Here is a 23144-nt window from a genome sequence, read left to right as displayed (position 1 = left end):
AAACTGTCAGCAAAAACCCACTCATGCTTAACAAGTAAAGTGCAAAGTCAGTCAGTTTCCTGTGTTTTACACCGGCTCCGTTTGTGTGAAGTCATTTCAGAGAGACTGAGTGTGGTTAGTAACACACGAGAACACAACATTTAAAGACTAAAAAATGCAGCCATAAGTTGGCTGAATTTAAATCTTCCAGTGTGTAAATTCTAATAATGGGGCAACAAATATAGCCCAGCAAAAGGACCATATTTTAAAAGGGAATTTTAAACCTCGGGCTCAGTTGTATGAGAGGGGCCACAGAAGAAGCTGAAAAACGAAGCCAGTGTGGAAATGCAGCAAACTGCACGTCCTAGAGTGGAGTTTTATTTTATGAGTCTCCAACAATCTGAACGCTGGATGGGAGCTGACATGGACATCCGTAGCTCCCTGGCTGCCTGTTAGGCATTATCTGAGTCGCTGAGCTGACCTTTTTAACCTTGTTTATCAGACATAATATGCCCTGCTGTGTGGCTAATTACACCAACAGGCCATCCAACAAGTTGGTGCTTTGTTTTAAGCTGTGGTGAAATGTATGTAGATGTGTTTGGGCTATGCAGGCATACAGTCTGTGGATACATTCAAGCTACCTAGAGCCTTCTGTCTGCAACTAAATAGCTTTAGCTAAAATGCTAATATTCAGGTGGCAGTAAAGAGGCCACTGTCTGATGTCAGAGTGGCTACATCCAGCTTTAACAGTTTGAGTTGCTTCCACTTATGTTACTTAAGCTTAACTTATAACCAACTCATAAAGCACTGTGCAAAAGTCTTGCACCACTCCTCATTTCTTTATATTTTGCTTGAAAAAATAATTTTTACAATTATCATGAGCATGAAAATGAAAACTTGGTGTGATCACCTTTATTGTTAAATAGAGCAAACTAATACTGAGCAGAACAGTACAGCTTATTGGTCTTCTGGAATAGTTCTCCAGGCTTCTTAAAGGACATTCAAAGCTCTTCTTTGGATGTTGGCTGCCTTTTGTTCTGTTCTCTGTCAAGAGATGTTTAGGCCCGGGCTCCGGGGAGGCCAATCCATGGCTGATAGTGTCCTGTTATGCGTTTTTCTATCCGGGTATGCTTTATATGTACTGGAGGTGTGTTTGAGATCATGTTCATGCTGAAAAATGAAGCTGTTACCAATCAGATGCTTGTGAAATGATGACGTATGGCTGATCAAAAATCCGATTACAAGAACTTCCTGGGTGACTCGAGACTTTTGCACAGTGCTGAAAGTCTGTATTAAAGTTTGAACCCTATACTCTCCTGCTGTGTTAGCAAGCTGTTTAGTGTGTTTACCACCAATAATTTAATGCCAAAACACAAGCTCACCTGCAGCCATGGTGGGAAGCATACTAGCTCTCTCTTCATCAAGCACAAAAGCCCAGTCTTCATAGTAAGATCTAGAAAACACAAAAGATCTATAAACAAGCGAAAAAGAAAGAAAAAATCCCACCTAGCTGAGAAACTGTGTGCGGAGCATAACTGACGAGGGGGCTTGTCACTAACCCGAGACGGGGGCGGTCAGCCAGCAACGTGTGCAGGTAGCGCTCCAGCGAGTGCTCATTGAGGGCGCAGCGCAGCCAGGCACGACCTCGGCCAAGCTCTGAGGAGATCTGGCGCAGGGAGTAAAACCGCTGGAGCTCGTGGCGGTTCAGGTGCTCCTTCACGTAGAACCAGAAAGTCAACTCTAGCGAGCGCGACAAAAGGAAAGAGGAAGAATAAGCTCCACCTCCATTGTGAAAAACAACTGCTCTGGAGTTAAGTAAGAATTCAAAAGGGTAGAAAAGAAGCTGCAAAAGACTCTCTCAGCACATCCCCCCTCTCATTAACAGAAGAGGGGACCCTTCACGCACCACTCACACAGCTCCATCCCGACCGTCTCCATCCTTTGTTCTCTCCTCAGAACTCAAACTAGGTCTGTTTTAATGTTGTGTTTTCTGAGGTGTGGTAATTAATAGGGATGAGCGTTATGCTGCTGGTTTGCATACAATCACCATGTGACCTCAGAGAAAATCGAAACTCTGGCTATTATTGTATTTCTAGCATTGTCAGAGGCCCTAGCTTCATTAGTAAGCTCTAAATCCTCAGGTTCAGGCACAATCCTGTCTTCTAACTGCCTGTGAAATACAGAAAAGCATTGCATATGGTAATAGATATACATGACAGAAGTCACGCATTTGTCCTCAATAGCAACACTGTCTTAATATTCCACAGAATAAGCTGTGTGGTTGTAGTTTTTAAGGATACCTTCCGCAAATCTGCTTATCCAAGGTCACAGAGGGCTAAAGTGAAGTTTCTGCTCCACTTTTCAACTCTAAACCCACAATTTCACAGCCGTACGGGAACCTGGCGTACCTGTTTCAGTCTTGCTGCTGAAGCCTGCAGCCTGTTTGAGGGCGGCAGCTGTGAGGGCCAGACCTCTGCTCTTCCTCAGACCGTGCTGCAGCACCGCTTCAAACTGTGCGCACAGACAGATCACCCTGTAGAGACAAAGACAGGTTAGGATAACATGAAGACAAGCGGGTGGTGGTGTCGCCTAATAGTCAGAACAGCCCAGTTCACCCTGCTGTGCTTTTTATGCTACACTGGAAATGTTGCTTTGGCTGTACATTCAGATGAAACTACAACTAATCCATGTTAATGTTAATGTTCAATTAACTGAGTGCATCACATATCAAATGATTCTCCTAATGCAGATAGTCTGAAAGGCCTGAGGTTAAACCCAGCTTCACTTTATGGGATTTGGCCTCACATTTGAATCTCATAAATCTACTATAGATATAAGATTTCTCTCATACAAGACTGCAGTAGCTCTCACATGTCTTCTCTGGATGACCTCCAGGCTCTGTTTGTGTATCCCTTTTCTACTGAGCTCTCCAAGACCCTAATGTGGCAGCTTTACCTGAGGTTATCTCTGCAGCTTCAACTCTCCGCCCTTTTAGCTCCTGAACTTTCTGAGCTTTAGTGTCCGAGAATGAGAGAAAGCGACATTCCCTTGTGTCCCATGTTTGCGCTACGCACCTATACTGAATGTACTCCGACTGTGTGTTTTTCTGTTTTGTTAGTTCTGCCAGAGGCAAAGTTCTCTGTAAGCAGAGGCCCTCTCGCTGGATTGTGGAGGCCATCTGCCGAGCAGGGGCACGGTAACATCACAGTTTTACATTTAAAGCGCCGTTTGTGCTGCAACCAGCTGGTCACCGCCACACACTTTTTCCAGCTCTACTATTATGATGTGATGACGGGGAGGGGGGGTCCTTTTCTGCTGGGTATACCATGCATCACGGTACTGGTCGCCAACTTTAAGATGAACTGAGGAGAGGTGGAAAACTATACTGTGGACCATATAGTAAAAACAAATTCCTTTTGGAAGTCGTGGCTACAGCATCCTCTGACCTAGAGAGGAGACAGGTCATTCATCCTACTACTAGCACGCAGTTTTAAAAACAGGTGCATTAGTGCCACTAACCAGTCTTTTATAAATGCTCTTCATCTACAAGGCGGACATAATATTGAATCTTAAAAACCAGTACTCAGAGCTGAAAATGAGATCTGAGCAGCACAGAACATGAATCAATAGTATTCTCTCTCAGCGTGAAGCTCTAATGAAACAAAGTTGGTACATCATTTTTCTTACATAGCCACCATTAACATCACAAAGGAGAACATTCTCACTGCTCGGATATGATGGAAAGTCTGCTAAAGCTCTCAGACCGAAAACAACAACAACAAAAAATTATTTTCCATCTAAAAAAATGATTTTGCTGTTTAGAAAGTAACCCTCAAAGCTGGGCGTACAGCCAGATCGCTGTACTGAAAAAGCTGGAGGTAGCGCGAGCACATACTGGAGCCTAAAGCACTACATCATCTATGACCTGGAGCTCCACACGTAAAACAAAGCACCTTTTAGAATGATAAATAACCATCGTGATAAAGCAAAAGAATTTCTGGGTAACAGGCAGCTTATCTTACCTGCTGTCTGAGTCTGTGGCGATCTCCTTTCTTCCTCCAAAGCGGATTTGGCACTGGGAAGATATGAGGAAATTGCTTTTTTTTTCTTCATGTATGTCTGCTAAGTTAAAAAAGTCTAACAGCACCTTTCAAAGCCTTAAATTGCAGATCGGGTCCTCCTTTAGTCCTCTACGGACACTACGGAGGGTATCTGTGCTACATCTCCTGGCCTGTGGTTACAAGGTTACAGACAAAATAAAAGGAATTACAGAAAATGATTTAAAGGTCAAACTGTGTTTCTGATCTGACCTTCAAGAATTAACTGTAGGGGCTTGGCTGGTGCTGCAAACCTGAGAAGGAAGCTTGTCTGACTGGCAGCACTGGTCTCAGTTTTGATATTTACATTTGACACAGTGTCAGAGTCCAGCCCAGCTCCGATACCGTACATGCAGTTTCATCTTCCCTCAAAGCATCAAGCCAAACCCGATCCAGTAGCATAAGAGTTAAGGGGTTTTTTCTCCTCGGACGTTAAAAAGTATCCCGTGTCAAAATGAGTTGAAACACTCTGTAAGGTATAGATAAAAATCGAAAAACACTCCGCACCCATTTCGGAATTGAGAGCAGCAGCTGCTGTGTAGACAGTGAAACAGTATATTTCATTTCCATATATTTGCTTAATGTGGGACTTCAGCTGCTAAACGGACATGTTTTAAATGCAACCACACTGTGCAGCCCTGCTGTTATGAGACAGGGAGGACGTGATCTGGCACTGTCAGTCAAACAGGTACGGCCTTCTCTGGCAAAGACCTCGCCCGGACGGCACCATATGTGGCACCAAATAAAATAAGGAATAACTATGAACAGGGTGGAGAAGCTTCCTACATCTTCACTTATGAAAGACACCGATCATTTTAGTCACACTAGAGTAAAAACAGAACAAAAATAGAGCCACTTGCAGTCGAACGTTAATGAGTTAATGCACATTTGTGAGAGTTTTTCAGGCTTTTATTGGTCCTGTGCCAGCTTTTTGAAACCGATTCCTGGCATTTAATACAAAACGTGTACGAGGGCTGTTCGATATAACGATATATATCGGATGACGATATAAAAACGTCTATCGTTTCATTTTGAGCTATCGTTTGTTTCGTGGTGTTGCAAAATAAACTGTTTACGGCAATATTTTTTCATCGTTTCGATGGTCACTGTAGTGGCTATGTTAACTTCTTAAAGTTCTCTCTTTCTCTTATATTTAATATAACCACACTACAGGCGCCTGTTTTTATGCGTTGTTGTTAGCAACAACAATGGTAACAGCATAGCGTGTCCGCTTGTTTATGTTCCACATAAACTTTTCACAATAAAGCTCAAGATCCTGTTGAGACTTTTCAAAATAAACTGAATCACGTGAAAGAGCAGATTATTCACGGATGAGAATTAAAAAAAGAGCGTCAGGTGCTAAAAAATAAACCTTAGACTCAAACGTTAGAACAGGCTTTTCCCTGCAGCACGCTGTGTAATAAATACTCACAAAGAAAACAGCGGCCTTTACAACATGTCTAAAAATGTATAGTTTCATGCATCGGTTAAAACACTCGACTCCAGCTACACGACACGCAGCTAGAAACACTTCCCGCAAGACGAGCTGCCCGAGATTCACAGAATTTACAGAAAATGTTACATTTTTGTGATTTATATCGTTATCAGGACGATAGAATTCTTATATCGGGATATGAGATTTTGGTCATATCGCACAGCCCTAACGTGTACCGTAGTTTTCGGGTCATAAGCCACTACTTTTTCCCCACACTGTGAACACTGCGGCTTATACTGACGTGCAGCTAATGCAGTTTTTTTTTCATGCAGCCAAAAACATTTTGCCTGGTAACAGTAGACCAATAAAATTGATAAGTAGTATATATACGGTATATATTTTTACCGGTTGTTAAGAGATGTTGTAATGTTGTTTGTGCACTGTTCCATAAAAAAAACCATAAGCAACGTAATTTGTGTGTTACTGATACGTATGTATACTTAAAGGTAGCGCTGTTCGAGGAAATTAAGCATTTGCAGTATGTATTTTTGTATGTTAGCATAACGTTTATGTTACCTTACGGATTAAATTAAACATTAAAAAGCCTCACGTGTAATATTTCTGTGTAAATATCTCATATTACGAGTGAAACGCATACAGCTTAAAATCGGGTGCGGCCTGTACAAGTACAAAATTGATTTTCTTTCTAAAATTAGAGCATGCAGCTTTTTATCAGGTGCGCTCTGTAGTCCGGGAATTACGGTATATATTTTTTCATATTTTTCAACTACTTTCAATTAAGCATCCTAGGTTTGACTCTGTCTTTATTCATATTTTACAAACAACCGCAGCTTTTTTGGAATGGGGTTTGTATTCATGGTCATTGTGTTCTTTTAGGTAGGACTCTACCCATGTTTTTAACTTTGTTCTACAGAATATTGGGTTACAGAGGCCGTCAACAGAACTCGGTTTTACTTCCTCCATTGTGTTCATAGAAAGGGAGATAGAAGGAACTGTAACAAATTCAGTCACCACAAAAATGTTGACGGGAATTTAAAAAAAGCCTGTTCCAAAGAAAAGATCACTCACAACTAGTCACACATTTAATGTGAGCTGATTTCCTGACCATAAAAGCAGAGGCTTAAAATTATTAAACCTCGCTCAGTCTATGTGGACTGCAGCATTGATGATAATTTGTCGTCTCCAGCATAAAGAACGTCCAGATAACCGGTAGCTCACCTGCTTCACAGCATCCAGCAGCCTCTCCAGGAGGTTCTGCCTCTTTGTATCAGTCTGCTGGGTGCCTGCGGAGGGTAACACAAACAAAAACAAGAGGAATGAGGAAAATGACGTTGCCACAGATTAGTTTTCCCATCATTTATCGTTACTCCGTTCATTATTCATGACAATGGAGAAGGAAATGAAGTTGTGTGGCAAGTAATGGCTGCTCGGAATCAACATAAATAATCAAAACTGACTGCGAAGTTCTGCGTTTAAGGACTGCTGAGCTCCAACTGCGACAGGAAGCGCCTATGGACGTTAATATTACAGGGTACTGTGAGGATTCTTTAACCTCTAGAAGCACTGTGGAACAATGTTTTATATTAACATTTTATGGGCTGAGTGAATTATCCAGAAAAAAATAGCAGACGAATCAACATTAGTAATCATTAACCCTGCAGCCCAGACAGCATATTCACAATGGCAATGATGATGCTCCTTGTCTCAAAGGTTTTAAGTCATCGAAGAGCTGCCAACCCACTGGAGCAGCTCCCCGGTCATGTGTTTCCTCTGGAGCACCTGTGAGTTTGCAAAGGGACTTAAGTTACTTTCATCCACCAGCTTGTTTACCTGTGAATTTAGGCCAGGAGCTTGTTAAACACACACCTCTTACCGTAAGCTTCAAGGCTTTCCAGAGACTTCAAGCATACTTCCCCCATATAAAAACTATTAGGTGCTTTCCAGCTTTCAGTCACAGTTGGCCTAAGCATTATGGGGTTTCCAGTTGTTTACACACTGGAAACATTTGCAAAAATAAGACAGTTTTAACACTTTCATTCCTGAGAAATCCCACTTAAATTGTGCGGAACTGCTTCGTTTTCCTGGAGCATTCTTGACCTCGATCTATCGTTTCAACAAAGCTAGCAAAAAGGGGGGAAAGCCATGTGTCGAACAATATCAGACATTATGGAAACCAACTAAAAGGCCCCCAAATGAAACTTAGAAAGTCTCACTAAGTTTCTGAGCAATCTCCTGCAGGCGTGATTTGACATGTTGTGATTTTATGGATAAGAAACAGAAAGCAGTGAAACAGCAAATCTTACCGTTCATCCTTATAAACAGACTCCAGTAGCATCCAAGCTAAACACTTCCCCACTGATACCATTCATCCCTTGCTGTCGCCTTTAATCACAAGAGGCTAGCGATGCACCGGGACCATGCTGTCTCTTTGGCCGAGCCGGACCCACCCAAGGGCGGCGTGAGGACTGATGCTTAGTCGGTGAACAGCGAGGCCTGCCGGTAAGCTGCAGAGCTGTGAGTCTACCACTCTGACATGTAGGAGTTGCACACAGCCAAATACACGGGTAAAGTGCGACAAGCACGAACCGGAGTGTGTTTTCTAACCAGCTACAGGACGGGTCTAAGGTGTGTTGGGCCGTTTCGGACAGAAACTGACTGTTTTCGGTTTGCTGCCTGCGACACTGCGAAAAAGGGAAACGGAGGACTGACATAGCAGCGCTAGGGTCACATGACAAAACACACAGTCGTCATATGACGGCTAAGCGGAAGTGGGAGTTGTAGTCTTTTGTAATATAACTCTAGCGTTTGAAACAGAAGTAAAAAGCATTAAATATTTTATCTGAAATCAAAAGTGTAGAAAACGTTTTACACCAGCCCTGCCACAAGGGTGCACAAGCTGGCTTTCCCCCAGAGATGTCCCTAATTCAATTCAGTTTTAATTATATAGCCCCAAATCACAACAATGGTTGTAGGGTAAAGACCCCATAATAATACAGAGAAAATCCCAACAGTCATATGTATCCCCTATGAGCAAGCACCTGGCGACAGTGGGAAGGAAAAACTCCCTTTTAACAGGATGTTAACATGCAGCAGAAGCAAGTTCAGGTTTGGGTGGGGTCCGTGTTAACAATGGCTGCTTCAGGTGCTGTTGGCCAACAAGGTGCCTGCAGAAACTAGTCCACCGCAGGATCATAAGGTCACATGAAAAAAGAAAAGTTTTCAGAGGGTAGTTTTCAAGCTAAAGCTCAGCCAAAATCAGTTCATGCAAGAAAGCAATGATCTCAAACACAGCAGCAAATCTACAACAGAACGGCTGGAAAACTAAATAATGAATGTGCTCCAATGACCCAGTTATTCCAGTCCAGACCTCAGCACCCCTGAAATGCTGTGGTGCCACCTTAAGAATGCTGTGCATTAATGAAAACTCCTCCAGTGTGACAGCCTGATAAAGCAATACAGAAAACAGTTACTTCATGTAATTGCTGATAAAACTGGTTCTACAAGTTATCGAATCATAAAACTTTCTTTTTCACATGACTGTAAAATAGATCTGTTACGACAAGAATAACCAACTAAAGCTTTAAAATAAGTGGTATGGAGTCCAAAGAACAATATCTATACCCATAATGCAGTGGGGTATAAGCAAAAGTACTAACGGCAGTAGGAGAAAACACGAAAACATAGAAATACTTGAATAAAGTAAGAGTACATTAATAATGCACTTTAATAAAGTACATTCGATCACCACATCCTGTGGTGCTCTACATTGCAAGGTTAACAGTAAACTGGTTTCTAGTTTAAACTGCTGCATTTGTATCAGCTGACATCAATTAAGCACATACTGTAAATACCCAGGTGTCTGTAGAATGAATGAACATTTAAACTGCTATGTAAACTGGCATCTAAAAAGTATCAAGTAAAACTGATGATTGAATATGAGACTTACCTGAGGACAGCATTGGGGAGAGATGAAAATTCCACATAGCCACTTATTGCAGGCCATGCAGTGTCAGGTGGAGCGAATGCTGTATGCAGTCTTGTGAACACGAGTCATGTGAAAGAATTTACAGATTTTATGTATGCACGGCTAAAAAGTCTGAAGGACCTGATGTAATGATCAACTTCAGCTGTCATAAAAAAACCTACTCTTGCATGTTTGACATTCAGCCTGCACAACAACAAAGGTTCACAATGATAGACTTTCATGGTTCTATGACTCAGAAGACTCCATAACTGCATTTATCTTTGACTGTGCCTATTATATGTTTTATAGCAAATCACGGTATGTGTTCAGGCAGACGGACAGAGAGTCTGGGACAATAACATGTCAAAACGAGCACCAACATACTAATTTATGGTATTACTACTTGTGTATGATTAACATGATATCAGTATTATTATTATTATTTGATTTAACAGTGGTGGTTCAGAGTTTAACACCCTGAAATTCATACTTTGAACAGGGTTTATGAGCTCACAGCTGGTCCTGGACCAAAAGATAACTGGGAGTCCAAACACTGGGAGGTGATCGCTGTAGGTTTTTCAGATAAAGGAGGAGGTGTTGGTGGCATTTAACAGCTCTCCAGCCCAGTCATTTACTCTGGGCTTTGTTTTTTATCCAAGAAGAGGTAAATCTTCAGTCATGTCTGAAGTAGATCTTCGAGCTAACAAAACTCAAGTAGAACCGCTTACAAAATAAGATATTGGCAATTTAAAAAGTTACTGGAAACCTACGCTCATGTCCAACTCAGTATTTTTTTTTCACAGTTAAAAGAAATAAAACATCTTCTTTGTCTTATACTGAGCCTTAGTGCAGCTCTTCACACCATCCTCTGAAAGAAGCTGTTTTAGCTCCCTCCCTTTAAGTCTTCTTTCTTCTGATTGGCTCGTCCAAATAAAAAAAAGTTCTAAACAGCAGGTTTGTCCTCACAGCCATTACTCAAATGACCATATTAAAGATGTTTTTAGCCAGTAGTAGAAAGAAAAGAAAGAAACACACCTGATATGGAGCATTCAGAGCACCTTTTCTTTTGCTCATAGTGATAACTTGCCCGTATGCTCAGCAACCTTTTTCAAACTTTGGGTATGTTTAATGTAAGCATCTGCAGACGTTTACAAAATTGTTGGTACCCTTCAGTCAATGAAAGAAAAACGCACAATGGTCACAGAAATAACTTTAATCTGACTAAAGTAATAATAACTAAAAATTCTATAAATCTTAACCAGTAAAAGTCAGACATTGCTTTTCAACCATGCTTCAACTGAATTGTTTAAAAAATAAATGCATGAAACAGGCCTGGACACAAATGATGGTACCCCTAGAAAAGAATGAAAATAATGTGTCCAGTAATCAGCATCACAGGTGTCTACAATCTTGTAATCAGTCAGTGGGCCTATATATAGGACTCCAGATAGTCACTGTGTTGTTTGGTGACATGGTGTGTACCACACTTAACATGGACCAGAGGAAGCAAAGGAAAGAGTTGTCTCAGGTGATTAGAAAGAAAATCATAGACAAGCATGTTAAAGGTAAAGGCTATAAGGCTATCTCCAAGCAGCTAGATGTTCCTGTGACTACAGTTGCACGTGTCATTCAGAAATTTAAGATCTGCAGGAGGAAAATTGATGACAGATCAAAGAGACGGATAATCCGAATGGTAACAAAAGAGCCCAGAAAGACTTCTAAAGAGATCAAAGCTGAACTTCATGCTCAACGAACATCAGTGTTAGTTCGCACCATCTGTTGTTGTTTGAGCCAAAGTAGGCTACATGGGAGACGACCGAGGAGGACACCATTGTTGAAAACAAATCATAAAAAAGCCAGACTGGAATATGCCAAACTACAGTTGACAAGCCACAGAGCTTCTGGGACAATGTCCTGTGGACAGATGAGACAAAAATTGAACTTTTTGCCAAGGCACATCAGCTCTATATTCACTGACGGAAAAATGAAGCATATCAAGAAAAGAACACTGTCCCAAATGTGAAACATGGAGGAGGCTCGGTTATATTCTGGGGCTGCTTTGCAGCATCTGGCACAGGGTGTCTTGAATCTGTGCGGGGTACAATGAAATCTCAAGATTATCAAGGGATTCTGGAGAGAAATTTGCTGGCCAGTGACAGAAAGCTTGGTCTCAGTCGCAGGTCATGGGTCTTACAACAGGACAATGACCCAAAACGCGCAGCTAAAAACACCCAAGAATGGCTAAGAGGAAAACATTGGACTATTTTAAAGTGGCCTTCTATGATCCCTGACCTCAATCCTATTGAGCATCTTTGGAAGGAGCTGAAACATGCAGTCTGAAAAGGTGCCCTTCAAACCTAAACAACTGGAGCAGTTTGCTCATGAGGAGTGGGCCAAAATATCTGCTGAGAGGTGCAGAAGTCTCACTGACAGTTACAGGATTCGTTTGGTTGCAGCGATTGCCTCAAAAGGTTGTGCAACAAAATATATAAAAGTTGTGGGTAACATCATTTTTGTCCAGGCCTGTTTCATGCATTTATTTTTTAAATAATTCAGTTGAAGCATGGTTGGAAAAAGCAATGTCTGACTTTCATTGGTTAAGATTTATAGAATTTTTATTTATTATTACTTTTGTCAGATTAAAGTTATTTCTGTGACCATTGTGAGTTTTTCTTTCATTGACCGAAGGGTACCAACAATTTTGTCCACGTCTGTACTACTGTAACTGTAACATACGGAAAAAAAAATGTGGAAAGTCATAATAAGTCGTCTTATATTTGTAACAAAACCTTCTTTGACAGAAGGTCAGACCTGCACAATGTTAAAGAATTTGTGTACCTTCATAACTGCAAGGCTTCAGTTGAACCACACTCTGGGCTGAATCGCTTTCTTGGGGTCATCCCGTCACATGGTTTATTGATTTATTGTCTGTGCCTCTATAAAAGGTCTAAGTTCTTAGTTTGAAGCCAATCTGTGATAGATTTTATTTACCATGTAGGGCCATTGATTGTTGCAACACATATAAGCACACAGGGGGACCTGAAACCAGACAGCTGGTAGCAAATAGTTGAATGATCTAAACTTAGCTTGACTTATCACTTTCATGACGCATAAACAAGCATGGAACTTTCCTGTGTTATCAAAACTACAATGTGTTTATTTTGCGAGACGATATTGAAGCTTTTTTAACATAAAATATTAATTTGAGTAAATGTTATAAATTTAACTTGTTACAAAAACCATAAAAACCACATATCATTCCTCTGATCGTGTTTAGCACACTTCTACTGCCGTTCTTTTACAATAAAAGGCTGTCCGTAACACATTTATCAATATACCTTTTCATTTTCTATTTACAGTCAAAATCTGTGACGCGAATAATATCAGAAATAGTGATAAGTGAGGAGGCTGTTGTCTCTTAATCGGTGTCATGTAAAAACACTGTTATAGTGTGCAAAGTTTGCATCTTATCAGCAAGGTACAATCATGTGGCTCTTGTCAGGGCAGCACTTCATTGTTACCTAATCATTACTTGTGCATGTTGGTAGAGCAAACACAAAATCCTTTTCAACAAAAGGCAAATATAATGATCGCAGTCCAGTGTCTCTGTGTTCTGCCGTGGAGCAGCTCACACTGACAGTGTCTCTCTCACAAATTCGTTTGAAGTAGAAGCCAGGGTGCCGTCGTAGATTGTAGAGAGCGACACATCTGCACCGGCGTTTACAACTCCGTTGTCGCCCGGGGGGCCCTGTCTAACCAGCCTGCCGCTCTTTCTGAAGGAGTTCCTGATCCCGCTGGCGAGGCGATCAGACAAGCGCCTCACCACCCGGCTCAGTCCACGGTTCTTCTGCTTCGTCAAGCCCACGTTGTCCTCCAGCTCCTCCGGCGGCACGTCGATGTTCCCCGTGTACCAGAACACCCACCAGATCAGGCTGAGGAAGAGGATAATGGCCCCGCCGTAGACAAACAGATCGTGGATAACCAGTCCTCCAAACACCCCAATCATTATAATCAAGACACCGAGTATGTCGTGGGCCACTGCGAACCAAAATGAGCACTTGCAGCGGCCAACTCCTCCGTACCTCTTCTCCATGATGGGCTCCACCTGTACAGGTGTTGACATGATAACTTATCCAAAGAGTTTATCCAGACGTGGAAGAAAATCCAAAGCGACAAACTTTAGCAGCCGGTGTAAAAGCAAAGACAATCAAGTCTGATCCTCGCTGAGAGAAACATAAAACAACCTGCTGTGACACGGTCAAAGTACAGTGTACTCAGGCCATTATCAGCAAGAGCCACACCAGCTTGACTGTACTGGATGTGTCAGAGCACTATAAAGAGCATTTAATAGCATTTTATCTTTGACATCATCAAGTCTTTTCCATCTTCTGCTCAAGCCCCCTGGCTGATCCGTTTCCGCCTTTCCTTCTCTTTCAGAATGGGGACCCACACCAGCCCCATCGCCACAAACATCAGCCCTAAAGACAGGCAGGCCGAGGCTACAGAGCGGGACGCTTCAGTCACCCCTGAGTACTGGAGCAGTAAAAGTACTGCGCCTGCTACAGACATCAGAGATCCCATCACAATCACGATGATAGGTTTGTGGAGGTAAGCACGGCCCGGGCCTTCGGCAGCTGCTGGCTGTGTGTCTGGGTACAACCGCTGGCTCCCAAAGTCACCCGAAAAAGAAGTTTCCATAGTTGAAACAAAGCCTTGTACCTTTGATGTACAGAGAAGGGAGATGATAGCAAGTGGACCTCAACAGGACACCGATTGTCTTCTTTAAATCAGTCCCGAGCCGTTCTGTTCATTCTCCCAGTCCATGCAGACATCTGTCAAGAATGCAGCACCTCCCAAAAGTCACATGAAAGAGTTGTATCATCTGCACGATGACCAAGTGTGTGACTGCCTGATGCATCTCTTAATCTGCTGCTCAGTAACCCGTGAACACGCTGTAATTCCAGATGGGCCACCACACCCACACAGCTGAGTGAGGACAGACAGTCGCAGCCCACCTGATGACAAAAATGTCATCACCTCTCATTAGCTTGCTGTCAGGACGATCTTGTTACAGTACACTTCCAAAACAAAGGCTGTCTATTCGAAAGCAGGGAAAAAACAACCCAAAACTGCTTATTGTCACAAGAATCAGATGGTGTGTAGAATGTTATGCATGCTTGCAGTTTCTGACATTATTATGTTACAAAGAAATGCAGAGTTTCATATATTGGATATACTCCACCCTCTCCACTCTCTCTCTCTCACACACACACACACGATTACTTGCTGACAGCTGCTGCACAGGCTAGGTATTATAGGTATTATTCCCATTAACAATGGGGATGTCATCTGATACAGCTGGATGGCTTTGCAAGCACAGAGCCATATCCAGCACAAGCAAACAAGGCTAATACATGTTAGAGCAAACAACTGTTCATAGATAGATAGATAGATAGATAGTCTGTATAAATCCTCAACCATGTAAGCCACATGATTATTCCTTGCTGATGTACGAGCTAATCCTCCTTGATGTAAGGTGGATGCTGTTCCGGTCTCCTCTGAGACCTGAGTGAGCTCCTTGGACAGTCTGTGTAATTTGTGGCATAGATGCACTGATAAATCATGTCCCAGAGGTTCCCAAACAGAGTGCAGTTTAGCAGTGTAGTTGCCTATTCACAATTATTTTGCTGCCATTTGACCAACAAGTGCAGCTGTAAATAACAGGAGTAGCTGAAAATACTCATCTTTCCAGGCCTAAAAAACAGCATCTCGTTATTTTCTCTAAAATGTTCACAGGATTACACATCAGGCTTCATCCACTGCTCGATTACTTTATGCATCTTTGCAAGTTTCCAAATATTAGAGAAATTGAAAAAAAATCCACCTTTCAGAACTAATGAATGTCATATTTGAGAACCGTGATTCATTTACAATAAGCAAGGCTGTGCCTGCACATGATAGCAAAAACATTCTGAATATGAGGTTGGCAAACAGTTAAATTCAAGTGTTTTATTCACATTGCCTTATTATAGCTTTTAAATGGAGACTCGGGTTTGATAGGTTGAGCAACAATGTTTTTTTATAGTGGAGGAATTAATCCATTTTTGTGTGCACACTCCTCTACTTTCAGGAAGTCATTGTAATTGGGCAAATTAGCATCACTGTACATAAAATCTTCATTTTAACTTGTCATGAATCCTTTGAGGGCATTGAATCTGCTGACATCACGGAGCAGCGGGGTTTCTCGTTTGTGACGTTACTGCCATTAGCGTCACGTTCAACAAGTAAAATGCACCAATAGATGATTGACTCACCTGCTGCACAATATTCCCCCCACAATTTTCAAAAACTCACAGAGTGCCTTTTTCAGCACATTTTGGATCGTTGTCAAAATTATACACTCAACATTTCCCACCAGCCAAACTGACAAACTACTCAAACACTGTTACTAGTGAAGTGTCTGTAATTGAACACTTGAATCTTAGCAGAAAATGGCTGTAAACATTCAAAGTTTTAACATCTCCAATTGAAGCTGAATTTTAATACCCCATATTAATCAGATAAATATAATTTGAATGCATTTCCATTTGTCAGTGGCAACAAGTAATCATATTAACCAACTACAGCCCTTAACCCTGTAATACCATGTGTATTGTATTTGAGCTTGTGTAATGTTTTCACCCACAAAACGTAAAAGAATTGCACATTTTTTTGCAATAAATTGCATAAAAACCATCAGGTGTATTGACAACAGTACACATGAAAACTAATGCACCACACTTTAGCCCTGCGTCAGGCAGGTGGCTGGTCCAGGACGTACCCCGCCTCCGCCCTATTGTAGCTGGGATAGGCTCCAGCCTCCGCTGCAACTCCTCCAGTTTCAAACACATTTAATGACAAAATATTTCAGCGTTCAGGCTTTATTACAACAGCACGTAACCCCAACACTGTATATGAAAACTGGGAATTGTGAGAGAATCTTTCACACGTTAGCTGCTTGATTAGGTCGAGTCCAAGGCACTGACACTGTATGATGACTCAGCACAAGATGGGCTTGAATCAAACACATTATGAGTAGTTTTGTCTCTACTGTCATCAAACAGTAACATTACATTCACAGAATACAACTAGAGGGAAAAAGAAGAACAGAGAAAAAAATAATAATTCAATGTCCACGTTAACGATCATTTCACTTTAGGTACTTTTCTTTTTACTTTGGAGTCGGTCTTCTTGATCAGTTTGCTCTGAGCTTTTGTTCCTTTCTTCAGCGCTGCGGGTTTGGGGGCTTTCTCCAGCTTCTTCTTTTTGGACGCCTTCTACAAAAAACAGAGGAAACGTTAACGATGCCAAAGAAAAACAAAACCTGAATCATCTGCTGAGGTTCCCTTCAACTCGAACAGCTGTGAAAAGTACTGACCTCCAGTTTAGGCTTTTTGACAGGGGTTTCTATGGGAACCAGCTGTGGGATTTCTTCCTCCTCTTCAGATGCTGCTTTATTTTTCTTCACCTTCCTCTTGCCCTCTGCAGTAGCATCTGCTTGCTCTTTGTCCTCAGTCTTATTTTTCTTTGTGGATGCAGATTCCTGAAATGCACACAAACTTGTTACTTTTCCGAATGTTTCAACAAATGCAGCTTATACAAAAAAAATAATAATACATTTTGAGTGCTAATTTGTACTCACCTTGTCTTTAGGCGTTTGAGCTTGTTTGGACTCCAGGACAGAGAGATGGCCCAAGTCTGAGGTGTAGACAGGCAGAGCCACCGACGTTTGACTCTTAATGTGGATGAGTTTAATCACAGGTCCTTTCTGTAAAACAGCGATCAAATCAGACACGGCAAGAAAAACTTGCATCGATACATAAAAGAACGCTGTGCAACTTTTTGAATTCCAAACTGAAATTGCAAACTAAATAGTGTTGGACGATATACTCGATGTATCGTAAGTTTGTCCACGTACCATGGTTAAAATAGCTTTATCGTAACCATCGAGTATAGGTTGCCATGGAAATATTAAGCTGTCTGCACATAATTCACTCAGTTTTTTTTCTCCCACAAGCTGCGAATGCATCATTATTCCCCCCTCCCAACCGGAAAGTTTTCTACCCGGCACACTGCACTGAGCATGCGCGTTTATACACCATCAGAAAGGAGAAATATGGCGACGGCAGGCGATTCAGACTTGGATTTCACGAGGAGGATGTTAAACAAAATGCGGTAATTTGCAAATCATGCCGTTAAACTATTGCCGGAGAAGGTCGAAGAACCTCAAAGTTATTCCACCAGCTGAAAAGTGATCCACTGCAAAATGAAAAATGTTTTAAACTCCACGTGTGAACGTCTCCCCACACAAAGAAAACTTTAAATAAACCAGCTGTGACCCGACCTACGACTGCGATCGGCGAGAGAAAAACAGCACGGTAAGTTTAATTCCATGTTATTTTTTATCAAACAAAGTATATTTGTAGTCTGAATCTGTGAGATCTCTACACGTGCCGTTTGCTTGGTTACGTAAAGTCAAGTGAGTTTGTAGCTTCCTTGTTTGTGTTTAGGCACATTTCACGACATTGCGTAACTGCGCTTTTAATAGTTTGCCGTTTTCGCTGTTCGATGGTTGTTGAAATGGTTTATGTGAGCTTTTAGCTGAGATTCGGATGTTTCTGTGGATCCACACACGCTGACTTCACTTAGGCTTAAACTGCAGCTCACTCCCTTTGTCCCCGGTGCTGGGGACACTGAGGCTCAGGACATATTGTGATATTTTATCGTGTATTGCAATATAGCCACAAAATAATTGTAATATTAGATTTTCCTCACATTGCCCAACCCTAACGCTGATCAGTGCCCATTTTACTGCACAAAAATTGTGCCGTTTGATACCGAGAGGTGCGTTTTCTTCCATACACGAAACAATCAATTAACAACTGACTGCACGAAAGACCAGATCCCACTGAACACATCATCCATCACGTTTAATCACAGGCAAAATAAAAACTGCTGAAGCCAACGAAACAAATCAGCTGTTATCTACATGCTAGTATGACACGTACAACTCAAACGTCTTCATTTCTGCACCGAGACGCTGGATTTTTGTTTTTGTCACCAGTAGACTGGTGCTGGAACCAGTTGTGGGGACTTCCTTCCCACGCTAAAGAGGCAGAGCCTTACTGGGGATTTATGTTGCCATCACTTTGATGCAACTACAAAGCCTTCTAAAACTACTGCGGCTTCAAACTACTGTGATTTGCACATTTCCACACAGCTACTTTTCCTATCAGTGAGAGAATAACAATTACCATCTCAATATCAGGAATATTATTGAGAGCTGGCATAGATCAGCTCAGTCGGGGTGTGATAAGTCTAAAATCTAACAACCAAATGTAAAACAAAAAGTTCTCACCATGCGCAGTTTGGTGACCACTGTTTGCACGGCAGCCTCGATGTTTTCCGTCACCTCGTCTGCAGCCATGCCCGAGTGGGCAACACGTGCCATACTGCAACACAGGCAGAGTGCACGAAAACACAGTGTTACCAAACACACAGATCACAGCAGCAGTATATGAAGCACCAATGTGACTGTTTCTTATTTATTAACCGAGTAAGATGCTAAACATTGTGTATCAAAGTTGTAGAGACAGGCTCCACAGAAAGAGGAGGTCCATCTGGATTTACTTTGAGTTTCTATTGCACCAGTCTGACCCGTATCGATTACAGAGAATCGACAAGGTTGTACTGAGGTGCAGTTAAGATCATCTGCTACCGAAGAGTTTTTAATAAAGGGGAATTTCTGCACAAAAAGCTGAAACCAGGGACACGTGAATAAATCTCACCAGCAGCAGCCCTTGTTGGTAACCTTCAGGCTGGTCCCCTGGATGACTCTCTCGATGTCTCTGGCCAGATGCTTGCTCTGCAGGTTCACACACAGCGGCTCTCTGGAAAAGAAAGCAAAAGGGTAAGAATAGAACCGTCGCAGCTACACGACACCTTAAAGTCATTTGCAGCAAAACAGAGAAACGTTCAGAGAACACAAGTGGGGGTGAAAAATTGTGGGAATAAGGGGCTTTGCTTTCAATAATGTTTCAAATGACATTAAGCTCTTATCTTCTTTGGATACCTGGATTTGCTCTTTTCTCCTCTGCTGCTGAATTTTTTTTAATGTGATAGTTTGTATTGCTTTGGCATGTTCTCCCTCCGCGTTTCTTAGTGGCTTCTGTGGCTCAATGCTATATTTTCAAATCCAATTTCTTGCATTCATCCTCATACAGAAGCACGAGCAGCTGCATTGCCAAGGGCTCGGAGAATCACCTGCAGTGAGTTTCTGAGGAAGCCAACGCGAAAAGAGAGGCAAGTAACATGATTGGTCAATCTGTTTGTATTGGGGCACTTTTACACCGGTCTATCATCTCGAAATGAGAAAAGACATATGGAGGGCGTTTCTGTCTGTTGGCTGATTTGGAATTAGAGTTTAATGTTACAGTGTTCGCACAGACGCAAATTTATCTCCCATCTTCCACTGTTTTTTTCCTCCCCAATAGGTGTTTGTTGCTCCAAGACTCGACTGCATGCCAGGATGGCACAGCAAAGAGTGGAGGAGGTGAGCCCACGACTTGCCACCCGTGGCGTTTGGGTACGATGCCACGACTGGCCACAGTCTGCCAGAATGTTTGGGTGCGATGCCGCGACTTGCTACGACCTGCCGCGGCGTTTGGGAGTGATGCTGCAGCTTACCACGACTTGCTGCGGTGTTTGGGTGCAATGGTGCGACTGGCTACGACCTGCCGCGGCGTTTGGGAGTGATGTCGCATTCAGGGGTGAGACTGGGACTTGCCACTGCATTTGAGAGGGATGCTGCAATCTGCTACAGTGTTTGGGAGTGATGCCGTAACTTGCCACGACCTGCCCTGCGTTTGGAGTGATGTCCGCAATTGCCAAGGTCTGCCATGGTGTTTGGGGGTTATACTGCAATCTGCAACAGTGTTTGGGGGTGAGGCCGCAGCTTGCCAGTCTGCTGCTGCGTATGGGGGTGATGTCATGACCTGGCATAAACCCATGAAGTAAAAAATACACATATATATATATAATACATACATACATACATAATAAATATACATACATACATAATATATATATAACATATATATATATATACATACATACAATATATATATATAATACATACATATATACATACATACATAATATATATATATAAACACATACATATATATATACATACATACATATATATAAATAAATATATATATATATATACATACATATAATCATATATATACATATATAATACATATATACTATACATATATAATATACATATATATACATATATAATACACATATATATATATATATACATATAACATATATATACATATATATATACACAACATATATATATAACATATATATATACACACTACATACATATATATATAATACTATATATATATACACACTATATATATATATATACTACATATATATATACTAATATATCATATCACACTATATATATATACATATATACACACATATATACATATATATACACATATATACAATATATACATAACATATATATATATATACATACTAACTACATATATATACAACACATATATAGTCACACAATATACATACATATATATATACATAAATACAATATATTAATATATATATATATAATATATATATATATATACCATATAAATATATATATATACATATACATATATATAATATACATATATACATATATACAATATATATATACTATATACATATATATATATATACATATATATATATACATATATATATACATATATACACATACAATATATACATATATACATACATATATAAACACACACATATATAATATACATACAATATATATATATATATATATATATATATATAACATATATACACATATATATATATATAAATATATATATATACATATATATAATATATATAATATATATATACATAATATAACATATATATATATATATATATATTACATATATATATATATATATATATATATAGATATATATATAGATATAGATAGATAGATAGTATAGTTTACAGTCAAACCATAGTTCTTATTTTTCTAACACACACACACACACACACACACACTAAACAGGACAAACTGAAAAGCGCTCTCACTTTTTACTTTTGTAGAAATGTTTCCCGAGGTGCGATGGCAGCAGTCGGCGGATGCGGTCATCAGAAATGAACAGGTCAAAGTTTCCCAGCAGGCGGCGCTTGGCTTCGTATGGTTTGTACTCCGTCTTCAGGACCTTATACGGTATGATCTGCCACAGACAAACACATCCCTGAATGTTTCTTACCACTGACAAGACTGTTTAAAGCAGAAAAATGTACACTCAGGATAGCAAAAAAACCAAAAAACCTTGCCCATGTCTACTTAGGAAAAAATTCCCAAAAAGGTGGCAGTTAAGCCCTTCTTCCTTTATACCTACTCTGAGCAGCTTAAGTGGACTTGACTCCTCTTTGCCAGATTTCAATGAGGGTGGGAACATGATCATGGTTAGGATTAGGGTTGTGGGACTATAGTTATGGTTATTGGGTTAGGTGAGTGGTGTGATGTGATGGCTTTTCCATATGCTACTATGACCTCACACCAATATGATTGGTTGCTTGCAATGCTGAACCTGGACCAACATCAGTTTAGAACAGTGTACCTCTGATATGCCTTTGACACCTCTCTCCTGCAAAAGCTTCTTATAAAACCTCTGGGTCTGCTCTGAGCTCATGTTGGGCTCATCTCTGGTGAAGAGGCAAATCTCTTCTGTGTCTGACCGCTGGCCATGGGGCAAGGGACTGCGGATAACAAAAAGAAAACAAAAGAAACACAATGACTCTGGGGGAATGCCATTATCAACGAATTACTTTAAATTTGGAAAACATTTGCTGCGACGGAGGAACTAAAATTCAGTCGCCTAGACTCCTCACATGCGTATGGTCTGCGCTTCTTTGGGTATCTTCCACAGCGTGAAGAGCAGGCTGATATGCTGAGTCTCATCCAGAAACGGGGCTTCACCACTAGCTTTGTTTTTTAGGAAGGCCTGCAGGGCCTGGACGGCCTTCTTTACCTGTCAGACACATTAAGTTAAGACACCACAATACAAATGAGGCAGCTTAATACCTGAGCTATAAATTAGCATTTGCTAACGCCAAACGTGTTAGCATGTTGAAGAAGCTAGTTGGAACCAGCTGGCTCATTAGAGATACGTGGTAACAAACTTTATTAACAAGCAGCGTAACCCAAACATTCTCAAAACGACTAATTCAAACAAATCTGAAATCACAAATCAATCAAACTTTTACCTGCGATCGGTCCAGTAAAGCTTTTTCTGCCATTCTTCACACGTGGACCCCCCAAAAAACACCAGGGCGCATGCGTTAAGCGTCATGCTATGACGTAAAATATATGTGTACATAAAATCAATATCGGATTCCACCAACAAAAAGGCTCTCAAAACAATACATATATGTGAATTTTGGGGTGTATTTATATAATTATTATTATTTTTACCCCTGGTTATTTGTATTCATGTTCTATTCTATTGTTTGTTCAATAAAGTTCCTGTAAAAA

The 23144-nt window shown here is 40.9% G+C and overlaps 3 protein-coding genes and 1 non-coding gene across 6 annotated transcripts in view; all 4 read right to left on the bottom strand.

Moving 5' to 3' along the window:
* snx29 (sorting nexin 29) overlaps positions 1-8270 on the bottom strand; it is a gene marked incomplete in the record, with an annotated part of 135836 nt that extends 127566 nt beyond the window's left edge. Inside the window, 6 exon segments of one of the 2 annotated variants that reach the window (XM_014338655.2) lie at positions 1362-1432; positions 1539-1719; positions 2388-2512; positions 4002-4054; positions 6751-6815; positions 7836-8270. In XM_014338655.2, coding sequence (XP_014194141.1) covers positions 1362-1432; positions 1539-1719; positions 2388-2512; positions 4002-4054; positions 6751-6815; positions 7836-7842 — 502 coding nt within the window. 2 annotated transcript variants of the gene reach the window in all.
* A 2444-nt stretch (positions 8271-10714) lies between these two features.
* Positions 10715-13852, bottom strand: LOC102305842 (transmembrane protein 238-like). Its single transcript, XM_042227067.1, has one exon. It carries the CDS (start codon positions 13617-13619, stop codon positions 13125-13127), a length of 495 nt encoding a protein of 164 aa, XP_042083001.1. The 5' UTR covers positions 13620-13852; the 3' UTR covers positions 10715-13124.
* A 2307-nt stretch (positions 13853-16159) lies between these two features.
* rsl1d1 (ribosomal L1 domain containing 1) lies at positions 16160-23027 on the bottom strand. 2 transcript variants are annotated; one of them, XM_042227066.1, is made up of 9 exons: positions 22877-23027; positions 22502-22641; positions 22231-22369; positions 21692-21840; positions 19324-19425; positions 18894-18987; positions 17178-17303; positions 16914-17078; positions 16160-16809 (listed from the first exon to the last, which is right to left on the bottom strand). In XM_042227066.1, exons 1-9 carry the CDS (start codon positions 22907-22909, stop codon positions 16681-16683), a joined length of 1077 nt encoding a protein of 358 aa, XP_042083000.1. In that variant the 5' UTR covers positions 22910-23027; the 3' UTR covers positions 16160-16680. The 2 variants fall into 2 exon arrangements, with proteins under 2 accessions (XP_042083000.1, XP_005938067.1); XM_005938005.3 differs by having other exon boundaries at positions 16160-16812; positions 22877-22997.
* LOC121815576 lies at positions 19107-19234 on the bottom strand. The gene has a single exon (XR_006055193.1). It is a non-coding gene; the product is annotated as a small nucleolar RNA SNORA55 (small nucleolar RNA).
* Positions 23028-23144: the final 117 nt, after the last annotated feature.

The sequence above is a fragment of the Haplochromis burtoni genome, unplaced genomic scaffold (genome assembly GCF_018398535.1).
Source record: "Haplochromis burtoni strain Fernald_Lab_line unplaced genomic scaffold, NCSU_Asbu1 Contig_242, whole genome shotgun sequence".
Taxonomy (NCBI): domain Eukaryota; kingdom Metazoa; phylum Chordata; class Actinopteri; order Cichliformes; family Cichlidae; genus Haplochromis; species Haplochromis burtoni.
Note: the sequence above shows the minus strand (reverse complement) of the source record. Positions and strands in the feature narration are given on the sequence as shown.

What these genes read in the sequence shown, in the direction of transcription:
- LOC102305842 (XM_042227067.1), bottom strand. Translation starts at nt 13,619, where the DNA reads ATGTCAACACCTGTACAGGTGGAGCCCATCATGGAGAAGAGGTACGGA.
- rsl1d1 (XM_005938005.3), bottom strand. Translation starts at nt 22,909, where the DNA reads ATGGCAGAAAAAGCTTTACTGGACCGATCGCAG. An exon ending in CTTTACTGGACCGATCGCAG is followed by an intron (nt 22,642 to 22,876) that starts GTAAAAGTTTGA and finishes TGTGTCTGACAG; the next exon opens with GTAAAGAAGGCCGTCCAGGC. An exon ending in CTCAAACGCCTAAAGACAAG is followed by an intron (nt 17,079 to 17,177) that starts GTGAGTACAAAT and finishes TGTGCATTTCAG; the next exon opens with GAATCTGCATCCACAAAGAA.